Genomic DNA, 12,259 nt, shown 5'->3' on the forward strand with positions numbered 1-12,259 from the left:
TTTTCTATTGACCTGTTATCAAGTGTACTGATTCTGTGTCCAGTCTGCCCTCAGTTTCATCCAGTGACTTCCTGAGTTCAGTTACCGTGTTTTTCCGTTCTGTTTGGTTCTGTTTTATGGTTTCTATCCCTTGCGAAATAACCCTGTCTCTTCACCTGCTGTATCCTCCTTGTTCTGAAATTTAACATGGTCTTTCTGCAATAGTATTGAGGTCATCCATGGATCTATTTTCATGGACTGATTTTTATCTTGACTGAATCCTACTCTCTTCCTTTCTTTGTCTATATTGTAAGTTTTATTCTTTTCAATGACTGTGTCTTTAAAAAAACAGTAAATGTTGAAGTACATTTTTATTTTTATTATTTTTATTTTTTAAAGACTTTATGTCTTTATTTTTAGAGAGAAGGGAAGGGAGGGAGAAAGAGAAACATCAGTGTGTGGTTGCCCCTTAAGTGCCCCCTACTGGGGACCTGGTGTGCAACCCAGGCATGCGCCCTGACCCCAGTCAAACCGGCGACTTTTCGGTTCAGGGGCTGGCACTCAATCCACTGAGTCACATCAGCCAGGGCACATTTTTAAAACAGAGGTATATGTTTTCATTCTACCCCAAGAGGAAGAAACACCCTTTCCTCTGTTCGGTATCTGGAGTGAGGGGCTGATGAGCTTGATCCATCCAACAGCTGAGCTTGTCTGGGACACGGTTGCGACGTGAATCCCTCTGCTTCTCTCATGTATCCCTGCCTCTGTCTGCCTGTCTGTGTCCCTGGCTGCTCCCTCTTCCCCAACCCCTTGTACATTCCCTTCAGCTAATCTATTTCCCCTTCCCCATCTCCCTCCACCTGAAAGCTCCTGGCCGAGGAGAAGGCGGCGGTGTTGCGGGCCGTGGAGGAGCGCGAGCGGGTGGAGGCCGAGGGCCGGGAGCGCGAGGCTCGGGCCCTGGCGCTGACCCGGGCGCTGGAGGAGGAGCAGGAAGCGCGTGAGGAGCTGGAGCGGCAGAACCGGGCCCTGCGGGCGGAGATGGAGGCACTGCTGAGCAGCAAGGATGACGTCGGCAAGAGCGTGAGTGGGCGTACCCTTTCCCCGAGACACCCATTGGACGACTGCATGCACATGTCTGTGCTGTCCCATGCAGAACATGTAGAGACCCAGTCATCCAAGTCACGTGTTCATGCACAAGCACAGCACAGGAGCGGAGCTGCTGACCAAACACACGTGTCCACATGCACGTAGACAACGAGGAACCTCTCCCATCACATACATGCTCACACACAACACACGAGGGCGGCTCAGCAAACATACATGTCCCAGTGTGTAAACATGGAATGTGAGGAGACTCTCCCGTCAAACACACATGTACACACAGAGCATGCAAATCACATCACACGTGTGTGTGTGAATACTCAGAGACAGAAAACATGAGGAGAATACACCGCAGCACACAGGCTGAGAGCCAGCCCCCAAACACGAGTGTGCATGCGCACACTCACACACACAGTGTGAGGAGACCACACCACGTCAGCCCCAAGCCCACACAGGCCTCCCCCACCAGGCCTCCATCTCCCCCTGACTCACATGCCCCTCCAGGGCCCCTGAGGGCTGCCCCAGGCCTGTTCCCAGGCCCCCTCACCCAGCCAGTGTCCCCGCCTTCTCAAAGGCCCACCCCCCACTTCATCCTGCCTTCATTTCCCCCGAAACACAATCTTGGGGTAGCAGCTGCGACAAGCCCGAGGTCACCGGGCTTCGGCGTTGACGAAGTGGAGCTTGTAACCAGGCCTGGAGAGAACCCCCGAACTTGAAATATACCTTTGTCCTTGCCCCCACCCCCTCCCCCCACCGGAATACTGGAGCCAAAAACCCAGCTCACACTCCAACTCCTAAGGCATCCCCTTCGGGAAAACTTTCAAGTTGTTTGTAGTGAGTCCAGAGACCCTTCTTGGGGGGATAGGATATCGATGGGACAAAGTTTGATTCCTTCATGTAAACAAAGTTGATGGGCAGGTGCCCGATAGGAGAGGGGGGAGTCCAGGGGTCCTTGAGCAGGCCCTGTGGAACCACAGTCCAGCGTGGGAGGCGGCATAGCACAAAAAGACAGTCAAACGCGTGTTAAGTGAGTGCTGTGACCAGGGCTGTGTCGAAGAGGGGCTCAGTGCTGGGAGCATGGGCGGCAAGGAGGCCCTGAGGGGTCAGGGGAGGCTTCTCTGAAGAGGTGACAGTTACCCGTGAGGTGGGGGGGGCGGGGTCTCTGAGAATTCATAAACCCTGACCTGTTCCACAGGGCGTATGGGTTTTTTTAATAATATATACCTCCCTAAAAGTCTGGGAACTGCCCCCCAACCTGAAAAAAATAGAGGGAAAGAGCGGGGAGTCTGGCAGAAACAGACCTGGGCAGGCCTGGAGTCACACCTGCAGCCCACTGCCTCACCTTCCCGGAGATGTAGTCTCCGTGGGGTGCACTCACCGTCCAAAGTAATCTGCCCCCCCGACTCCCGCGTGAGAGTCAGCTGACCCAACAGACTTGAGTTAGACTCTCGAGAGCTTCCGATAACAGAATGATCGTGCTTAGGTTCTTTATAAAACTTTTCACAACCGTTCGGAATGAGACATAGTAAGTAGGTGCCCAGGAAAGGGTGAAGGAATGAAGGAATGAATGAACAAACAAACGAACTAGGATGGGCACATGGACTTGGGGTCCCCCCCCCAGGATACATCAGGATCCTGGCCTCCACCCTCCCCAGGCACCCTGCTGCCCAGTGCTCACTCTCCTTCCCCGCTCCCCACCAGGTCCACGAGCTGGAGCGAGCCCGCCGGGTGGCAGAACAGGCAGCCAGTGACCTGCGGACGCAGGTGACAGAGCTGGAGGACGAGCTGACGGCAGCCGAGGATGCCAAGCTGCGCCTGGAAGTGACTGTGCAGGCTCTCAGGGCACAGCACGAGCGGGACCTGCAGGGCCGAGACGAGGCTGGGGAGGAGCGGCGGCGGCAGCTGGCCAAGCAGGTACCAGTGGGGCCGAGCGGGAGGCTGCGGCGGGTCCGTCCAGCTGGCCCGACTTAGGGCTTCCCAGGCAGCAAGCAGGACGGAAGTCTCGCCCACCCACCTGCCTGCTCCCTAGTGTTTCTGCTCAAGTCCGCCAGCCTGCTGCTCCCCCACCCCGTAACCCTAGCCCCAGCAACCCCCACATCTCCATGCGCTCATCACGTGCTCACTGACCAGTTTGTCCACCCCCTTCGCCCACAGCCTCACTCCCTCATTCACTTGCTCTTCCACCCGCTTCCTCTGCTGTTCCATCACGCTCCCTCTCTGCAGCATTCATTCGTTCCTCCTCAGTCCTACGGACTGCGGCGGGCGAGGCCCTGCGCTCGGTGACGGGTGCTGAGTGTGGGGAGGGGCGGGTCAGCTATGAGAGTCAGGAAGACCCCGCCGGGGCCATGTGGGCCGCAGACTGGAGGGGAAGAGATGGGAGCTGGGAGGCCTGGAAGGAGAAATGGAACCGGCGACCCAGGCTGAGGATCTCTGGGTGTTTTTATCCCCCCTTCACCATCGGTGAAGGACCAAGACTTTGCCCCCCACTCCCGGGGCGCTGGGGAGCCACAGGAGGACCATGAGCAGGGGAAGGGCAAGGTCAACTCTGGTACAAAGAGACCCTGCTGAAATGGGCAGGAGCGGGGAGATGGGGGGGGGGCTTGGAGGGGCGAGGCAGGGGGAGGAGGAAGCGGGCCACAGGCCTGAGCAGGGGCTGGAGGGTGGACATCGCTGTCACGGGCATGTGGAGGGAGCTTAGGTCTCTTGTGCCCTGAGTTCACCCCTGCCGCCGCCCCGCCCCCTCCCCAGCTGCGGGATGCAGAGGTGGAGCGGGACGAGGAACGCAAGCAGCGTGCTCTGGCCGTGGCCGCCCGCAAGAAGCTGGAGGCGGAACTGGAGGAGCTGAAGGCCCAGATCTCGTCAGCGGGGCAGGGCAAGGAGGAGGCGGTGAAGCAGCTCCGCAAGATGCAGGTAAGGGGCGGGGCTTAACCCGGCCGGGGCGGGGCTGAAGCCCGGGCCTGGGCGACCGCGCCACCGCTCCCGGCGACCCGCGGGACCCTCCCTTTCCACCCCACAGGCGGCACCCAGAGATGCTGCCTTCCTTACAAACATCCATGCCTTTGGTTCTTTTTATATTTTTATTGCCTTTATTTAACGTATTTAATTTTGAGGCCAATTCTCCCATCTTATTTAGTTTTTGAAATGGAAATACCTGAAGTTTGCCCCCAATTATGAAAGTTATATTGGTTAGAAAAAAAGTTATTGGATAATGACGGATCAAGTGAGTACCTCGATTGTAACAAAAGTGTGGCTCGGGCGGGGCGTGGGGGTTGGTGATGACGAGGGAGGCTGCACCTGGGGGCAGAGGGCGGCCGGGAACCCTCTGAACCTTCTGCCCAGTGTTGATGTGGACCTAAAACTGCTGTAAAAAGCCAAGTCTTTAAAAAAGGGGAAAAAGTACAGAGCCGGGCTGTCCAATGCCGTGGGTCCCAGCCCGGTGTGGCTAGTGGGCATGGACAAGGTGCTGGGCCCAAGTCCTCCTTACATGCTGGAGTCTGAAGACTTAGTCCAAAAAAAAAAAAAGTTAAAATATCTCAATAATTTTTGCGTTATGATCCATGGAAATAACTTTGGATATATTAGGCTAAATTAGTGTTCAAACTCATTTTCCCGCTTTCTTTTTACCTTTTTCACGTGGCTACTGGACAGTGTGAACAGTGCTGCCTTGGCAGTGCATTTATTTCCACTAGGGTAGAAAGGTCCCTCCCAGAAGGTCAAAACTGCCCCTCTGTCGTCCCTGAGAGGAAAACCCCTACCCTGAAAAGCCTTTGTTAACAGCACGTAATATTAAGGACAGTGATAACCATCCAACTTCTCTCAAGCCCTCTGCTGTCCTCATGGTAGTTGTCAATAGCTAGGCACTATTCTGTTGTAAAGATATGAATTTTTTTTAATTTTTTAAAAAGATTTTATTTATTTTTAGAGAAGAGAGGGAGACAGAGAAACATCAATGTCTGGTTGTCTCTCATGTGCCCCCTACTGGGAACCTGGACCACAACCCAGGCAGGTGCCCTGACTGGGAATCAAACCACTGACCCTTTGGTTTACAGGCTGGCACTCAATCCACTGAGCCACACCACCTAGGACTGGAGTGGGTTTTTAAATGGTGGTTTGTGTTTCATTTTTCTTTATTTTAAGCACCGTTGAAGAGAAAACCCTTATGTCGGCATTTTTACACATTCTCAGTAAGATAGCCAGGTAGCAAAGCCGCTAGAAGTGTAAGTCCTGAAACAGGATAGCCTGAGTTCAAGTCCTGGCTCTGCCACTTGCCACCCTGGCCATTAGTAAATCTCACTGTGCCTGGGTTTCTCCATCTGCCCAACTGGGGAAGAACACTGTACCCTGCCCCCCCCCCACCCGGGGTTGGGAGGATTGTGGGAGCCAGTGTGTGTATAACACAGGGCCTGGCTCAAGATAAATACCAGCGAGTATTTGCCATCATGATTATTTCCACACAGCCCAGATATTATAACTGTTCTAGGCTTACTTTAATTTTAAGGGACTTCTTTTTTAATGAGGAGGCGGCTGAGGCCTAGAGAAGGGGCGGGCTGGTTCGAGGTCACACAGCAAGCCGCTGGGGGTGAGTGGGGAAACCCAGGTCTGCAGGGCTCAGCAGGAGCCGAGGAGCCCGCACACGGCTGCTGCGGGGGTGTGGGGCTCCCCATGAGCCAGGACCAGGCTGACCTTCCCACTCGCTCCTTCTGCCCAGGCCCAGATGAAGGAGCTGTGGCGGGAGGTGGAGGAATCGCGCACCTCCCGGGAGGAGATCTTTGCCCAGAACCGGGAAAGTGACAAGCGTCTCAAAGGGCTGGAGGCGGAGGTGCTGCGGCTGCAGGAGGTGAAGCAAGGAGGGGCGGGGTACCGGGGGAATGTGGCGGGGGGAGTGGGCAGAGCCCTGCGTTGGGGGTTGCGGGATCCACCTACACCCGGCCTAGGGTCATGAGGGAGAGCCCGCAGAGTTCGGAGCGGGGTCTGCCCCGGGTCTGATGGAGGACGGACAGGAGTGAGGGAATGGGAGGCAGGGGAGAGAGGACCAGCCCTGAGTTTGGGCTGTGGGGACACAGGAAGACCAAGGCAGAGAGAGTAAAGGGGCAGGATGTGCGTGGCTGTGGGTGGAGAGGGGTCAGAGAAGGTGAGGAGATACCTGAAGGTCAGGCCACCGTGACTGGGGGAATCCTGAGCGGGAGCAGGTTTGAAACGAGGCGCTGGAGCTCAGCGGGAGGTGCTGAGGGTGAGGGGCCTGGGGGCGGACAGCTAGAGGTGGGCGGGGCTCACGGTCCCAGGAGACCGATTTAGGAGACTTGCGTCTGTAGATTGAAGTTCACACCAAAGTCACCCAGGGTCGGTGTGTTCATGTGCAGTGAAAAAAAAAATTGCCGAGAGATTTAGGGTGTGAGAGGCAGTGAGGCTGGTGCCCAGGGGCCCCTCCCCCTGCCCCTGCTTACCACCCCCTCCCTCCCCACCGCTGCAGGAACTGGCCGCTTCAGACCGTGCCCGGCGGCAGGCCCAGCAGGAACGGGACGAGATGGCGGATGAGATGGCCAATGGCAGCCTTAGCAAGTGAGTGGCCCATGGGAATGTGGGGCAAGGTGCCCTCCTCTGGCTGTCCTGCCATCTCACCCCGCATCCACGGCCCTGTTCTCCTAGGGCAGCCATCCTGGAGGAGAAGCGTCAGCTGGAGGGCCGCCTGGGGCAGATGGAAGAGGAGCTGGAGGAGGAGCAGGGCAATGCAGAGCTGCTCAATGACCGCTACCGCAAGCTGCTCCTGCAGGTGAGCGCCCCCCGGGTCACCTCCTGCCAGCCTGGGCCCCCATCCACCTGGGGCCATACCTTCAGTCCTGTTATTGAATAGACACAGGGAAAGGGAATGTTTGCGTTGGGTTTTGAAGGCTGAATAGGAGGTCTCAAGGAAAGGGGGAGATTTTGATGCCTCCATTCACTTGTATTTATGAGGCTTCTCAAGGGCTGAATCCAGAGATGAGCCATGTGGGGTCTCCGTCCTGCAGAGCTCCCTGGGGACACAGGCATGGAAGTGCACTGTCACATTTTAGGGTGGCGTGTGTGACAATAGACGTGTTCGGGGCCTGGAGCTGGGGGAGGGAGGGTAGGGGAGAGAGAGAAAGTTCTCTGCAGGAGTTACCAGAAGGCATTTGGAATTTGGAAGAAAGGGTATTTTGCTGTTTGTTTGTGTGTTTGTTTGTTTCAATGCATTCATTGGTTGCTTCTTGCATGTGCCCTGACCAGGGATTGAACCTGCAACCTTGGCCTCTCAGGATGATGCTCTAAGTGACTGAGCCTCCCGGCCAGGGCCTGGCTGGGGTTTTCAAGCATAAGCAGGAGCTAGGCAGACACAGAAAAGCATACTTTCATTTGTATATTTATTTATAGAATGTTTTCTGAGGCTTCTAGAGGCCCAGGTCTTATTCTGAGTGATGCTGGGGACCTGGGGATGGATCATTTCAGGTCTCTGCGCTTGAGGACATCCTAGTGTCGTGCAGGAGACAGGCGACCCCAATACAGACATACCGATGAGTGTGGAGGGAGCACAAGACACTGTGGGAAATTAGATGAGACACTGGCCCAGCCTGGAGGCCGGGGGCACTGAGGAAAGACTTCCTGAGGGAGGTGATGCCCGAGGACTTCTCGTAAGAAGTGAAGAGATTGCTAGGCAGACCGCAGAGGGCTGGAATTTCCAAAATGAGACCTATGTTTCCGTTATTTCATGAATTTGTTTTTAGATTTTATTTACTTTTAGAAAGAGAGGAAAGGAGGGAGGAAGAAAGGGAGAGAAACATCCTCGTGCAAGACATAATTGATCTGTTGCCTCTCACACACCCCCTACTGGGGACCTGGCCTGCGACCCAGGCATGTGCCCTGACTGGGAATCGAACCAGCGACCTTTCGGTTTGCAGGACAACACTCAACGCCCTGAGCCACACCAGTCAAAGCTGGGTTTCTCTTTTCTTTTTTGCTTTGTTTTGTTTTTAACTTAACATCTTCTCTATGACATCTATACCTGGGCTCTTCATATGCTGAGAATCCTGACAGGATGGACACAGGTGATGATGGAATTACAATATCCTGTCTTAATCATTTACTTTCTCCCACATTATATACACAATGGTCTCAGAAGCACAATATGGATACTCAGAAGCACAATATATCACTGCCAATATAATTACTGTGTGATAATAATTTCGTCCATTCTTTCTGTTTAAAAATAGTTGTACTGCCCTGGCTGATGTGGCTCAGTGGATCAAGTGCCAGATAAAATCTTTTTAAAAAGCACTTAGGAGTCAACCTGGACAAGTTCCCACCAGCCCTAAATGGAGCAATTTGAGCTTAAGAAGGCTAATAATAGCAATTGCTTTAAATCTACCAAATCTATCTTAAATCCATGAGTTCACCATATTTTTGAAAATTAGTCACTGTTGCCTTCGCTGCGTGGCTCAGGTGGTTGGAATATCATCCCACATGCCAAAAAGTTGCAGGTTTGATCACCGGATGGGCACATTCTTGGGTTGTGGGTTCGATCCCCAGTCAGGACACATATAAGAATCAGCCAATAAATGTGCAAATAAGTGGAACAGCAAAATCAGTGTTTCTCTTTCTCCCTCCTTCTGTCTCTTTCTAAAATTAATAAAATTTCAAAAGTAAAAAAAAAAGACATGCATACAATTTTTTTAACTGGCGGGATTCAACTACAGGATCTAGGGATGAACCTTTGAGTAATAAAACTTGAAAGAGCGGTGAGGAAGTGATTTCTCTAAAACCCAGGACAACATGCTGTTTTAGGAGGGATGAGAGGGGCTGTTATTGGGACGGTGCCTAGAGGGGCTTCTAGAGTTCCCAGCTTCTGCCTCTTGACCTAAGAGGGGGGTGACTGTGGTGTTTTCCTTTTATTAACTCATAAAGCCATATTTGATCAGTTTTTTACTTTATCATAGTGTTACTTATTAAGAGCTTTTTAAAAAAAGAAAACAGCCCTGGCTGATGTAACTCAGTGGACTGAGTACCAGCCTGTAAACCAAAGGGTCAGTGGTTTGATTCCCAGTCAGGGCACATGCCTGGGTTGCAGGCCAGGTCCCCAGTAGGGGGTGCACAAAAGGCAACCACACAGTGATGATTCTCTCCCTCTCTTTCTCCTTTCCTTCCCCTATATCTAAAAATAAATAAATAAAATCTTAAAAAAAAAGAAAACAGAAAATGCTAAGCTAATCACCACATCCATGAGTTCCTGTGAGGGTGATACAATGTATGAATCAGACTGGATCTGACTCATACCCGTGTTCCCAGCACAGGGCCTCACTCGAGTACGAGCTGAATAAATAAGCAGGAGCTATTATTGGGGGTGTGTTTACATGTTCTCTGTATAGTAGCTACTGTTCATTGAGCCGGCATTTCTCAGAATGATTCTGCCTGTCACTCAGAACCACCTGAGGTGCTTGTTAAAAAAGCCCATCCACAGCCCTGGCTGGTGTGACTCAATAGATTGAGCACCGGCCTACGAACCAAAAGGTCACCAGTTTGAATCAAAGGGTCGCAAGTTTGATTCCCAGTCTGGGCATATGCCTGAGTTGCAGGACAGGCCCAGCCCCTAGTAGGGGGCGCGCAAGAGACAACCACACATTGATGTTTCCCTCCTTCTCTTTCTCCTTCCCCTCTGTCTAAAAATAAATAAATAAAATATTAAAAAGATAAAAATAAAATTTAAAAATTTTTTAAAAAGTGTACCCATGGACCCCGCTCCAGACCTGCTGTAGCACAATCTCTGGAGGGGGGATCCGCTCGGTCTGAATTTTTCTTCACAAGTTTCCCAGATAACCCTGTTGCAAAAAAAAAAAAAAGTGTGATAATCCTTTAATAGACACTTTCACAGTCAGGGGTAGACTTTATAGCATTTAAACAAGTTTGTGATAGTCTTGTGAACTTATTAAAATAGCAAAAATCTACCCAAAAGGTTGAAACCCAGGGCTGGGCCCTGACCACTGTGGCTCAGTTAGAGCATCATCATGCAAAGCAAAAGGTCACCGGTTCGATTCCTGACCAGGGCACATGCCTGGGTTGTGGGTTTGGTCCCCATTCAGGGCGCATATGAGAGGGGCAGCTGATCAATGTTTCTCTCCCTCTCTTTCTCTCTCCCTTCCCCTCTTTCTAAAAATAAATAAATACAACATTTAAAAATGGCCCCAGCTATCAGGACCATAATAAAAACAAAAACAAAACAAAACAAAAAAATCTCAGGGCTAGTACTGCTGCTGGCTGAGAAGTCAATCTGGAAAAATACACACCATATATGTCTGAGTACTTTTTGCGTATCAGGCTTTGTGCTCTGCACTTACGGTAACAGCCATCAGCTCGCTTAGCTGCAGGTGTCTGGATTTACCTGCCACCTTTGCTTGGAGCTCCACCATGATATCCTGCCCTTCTCACCATTGCAGGTGGAATCGCTGACCACAGAGCTGTCTGCAGAACGCAGCTTCTCAGCCAAGGCAGAGAGCGGGCGGCAGCAGCTGGAGCGGCAGATCCAGGAGCTCCGGGAGCGCCTGGGCGAGGAGGACGCTGGGGCCCGGGCCCGCCAGAAGATGACCATCGCCGGCCTGGAGTCAAAGCTGGCCCAGGCTGAGGAGCAGCTGGAGCAGGAGTCCAGGTAGGTGGGGGAGGGGTGCACAGCTGGAGGGTGACGCCCACATGCTGGTCAAGGAGAGGAAGGGGAGTGGTATTACAAACACCTGGTTTAGAAACATCCCAAAGGTGTCGTAATGTTAATGGTTGCTGATTCCCTATATCATTTAAGATGCTTTGGGCTACAAGGACCTGCACTTCCACTGTAACGGTGATTTAAACAGTAATGTAGCAGTTAGCTATAGCTGCATAACAAACTATCCTAAAGCTGAGTGGCTTAAAATAACAACTGTTTCCCTGAAACCGCTATAATTTTATTAATCACTGTCATCACAATCAATTCACTTAAGAGTTAGCATTTACAGCCCTGGCTGGTGTGGCTTAGAGGATTGAGCACCGGCCTACGAACCAAAAGGTCACCAGTTCAACTCCCAGTCAGGGCACATGCCTGGGTTGTGGGTTGGGTCCCTAGTGTGGGCGCATGAGAGGCAACCAATCAGTGCTTGTCTCACACGTCGAGGTTTCTCTCCCTCTTTCTCCCTTCCTTCCCTTCTCTCTAAAAATAAATAAATAAATAAATAAATAAATAAATAAATAAATAAATAAATAAATAAAATGTTTAAAAAAAGAGTTAGCACTTACAACATGCATAATAAGATTGAACACATTTTCATATGTTCACTGGCATCTTGGATACCATCTTTTGTGAAATAAATACCTGCTTAAGTCTTTTGCCCATTTCAAACAACAACAAGAACAATTTGTTTTTTATAGATATTTTTTAAAAATCCTCACCTGTGGAGATGTTTACTGATTTTAGAGAAAGAGGAAGGGGTGGAGGGAGGGAAAGAGAGAGGAGAGAGATGCGAGACTAAAACACTGATCAGTTGCTTCCTGCATATGCCCTGAGTAGGGATTGAACCTACAACCTTTCGGTGTATGGGATGACACTCCAGCCAGCTGGGCCACCTGGCCACTGCAACTTCTGTTTATTATCGCTGATGAGTCTTTGGACTGGCCGGTAGGGTCTGCTGATCTGAGCCTAGTGGGTCTCATGCACCTGTGTTCACCTGAGGGTCAGCTAGATTGGTGTGCCAGCCTCGGCTGGGCTCTCTGGTGTCTCAGGCCTCACCTGGAACAACTGGGCTCGAGGCTGGCCCAGGAGTGTTCACATGCCAAGCTTCTGGGAGTGCGGGACAATGCTAAAGGCTTCTTGGGGCCCAGACTCAGAACTGGAACAATGGCACTTCTGCTGCATCCTGTTACTAAAGCATGTCACTTAGCCAGCTCAGATCTAAGGCAATGAGGAAATGGACTGTACCTCTTGATCAGAGCAGCTGCAAAATTATATTGCAATGAATATGGACACAGGAAGGGTGACAATTGAAGTCATTTTGTCATCTGTTTATCATGAAGGATTTCTTTTTCTCTCATGATGAGGAGTGAGCAGCTGAAAGCTGGCAGGGCTCTGGGTCAGAGTCTATGTAGTTCCCTTGGTGTTTTCCCTCATGGTCACAAAATGGCCTCACTTGAACCCAACATCACACCTACCCAT

At 51.7% G+C, this 12,259-nt stretch overlaps 1 protein-coding gene across 7 annotated transcripts in view; it reads left to right on the forward strand.

The window, feature by feature from the left end:
• MYH14 (myosin heavy chain 14) overlaps positions 1-12,259 on the forward strand; it is an 83,824-nt gene that overhangs the window by 68,269 nt on the left and 3,296 nt on the right. For all 7 annotated transcript variants that reach the window (XM_045856190.1, XM_045856192.1, XM_045856191.1 and 4 more), the window contains 7 exons: positions 847-1,059; positions 2,782-2,994; positions 3,829-3,990; positions 5,789-5,917; positions 6,551-6,639; positions 6,727-6,850; positions 10,521-10,729. In XM_045856190.1, the coding sequence (XP_045712146.1) occupies positions 847-1,059; positions 2,782-2,994; positions 3,829-3,990; positions 5,789-5,917; positions 6,551-6,639; positions 6,727-6,850; positions 10,521-10,729 (1,139 nt within the window). The remainder of the gene's footprint in view (positions 1-846; positions 1,060-2,781; positions 2,995-3,828; positions 3,991-5,788; positions 5,918-6,550; positions 6,640-6,726; positions 6,851-10,520; positions 10,730-12,259) is intronic.

Source organism: Phyllostomus hastatus, unplaced genomic scaffold (assembly GCF_019186645.2).
Source record: "Phyllostomus hastatus isolate PE091 unplaced genomic scaffold, TTU_PhHast_1.1 phas_scaffold_1224, whole genome shotgun sequence".
Classification (NCBI taxonomy): Eukaryota; Metazoa; Chordata; class Mammalia; order Chiroptera; family Phyllostomidae; genus Phyllostomus; species Phyllostomus hastatus.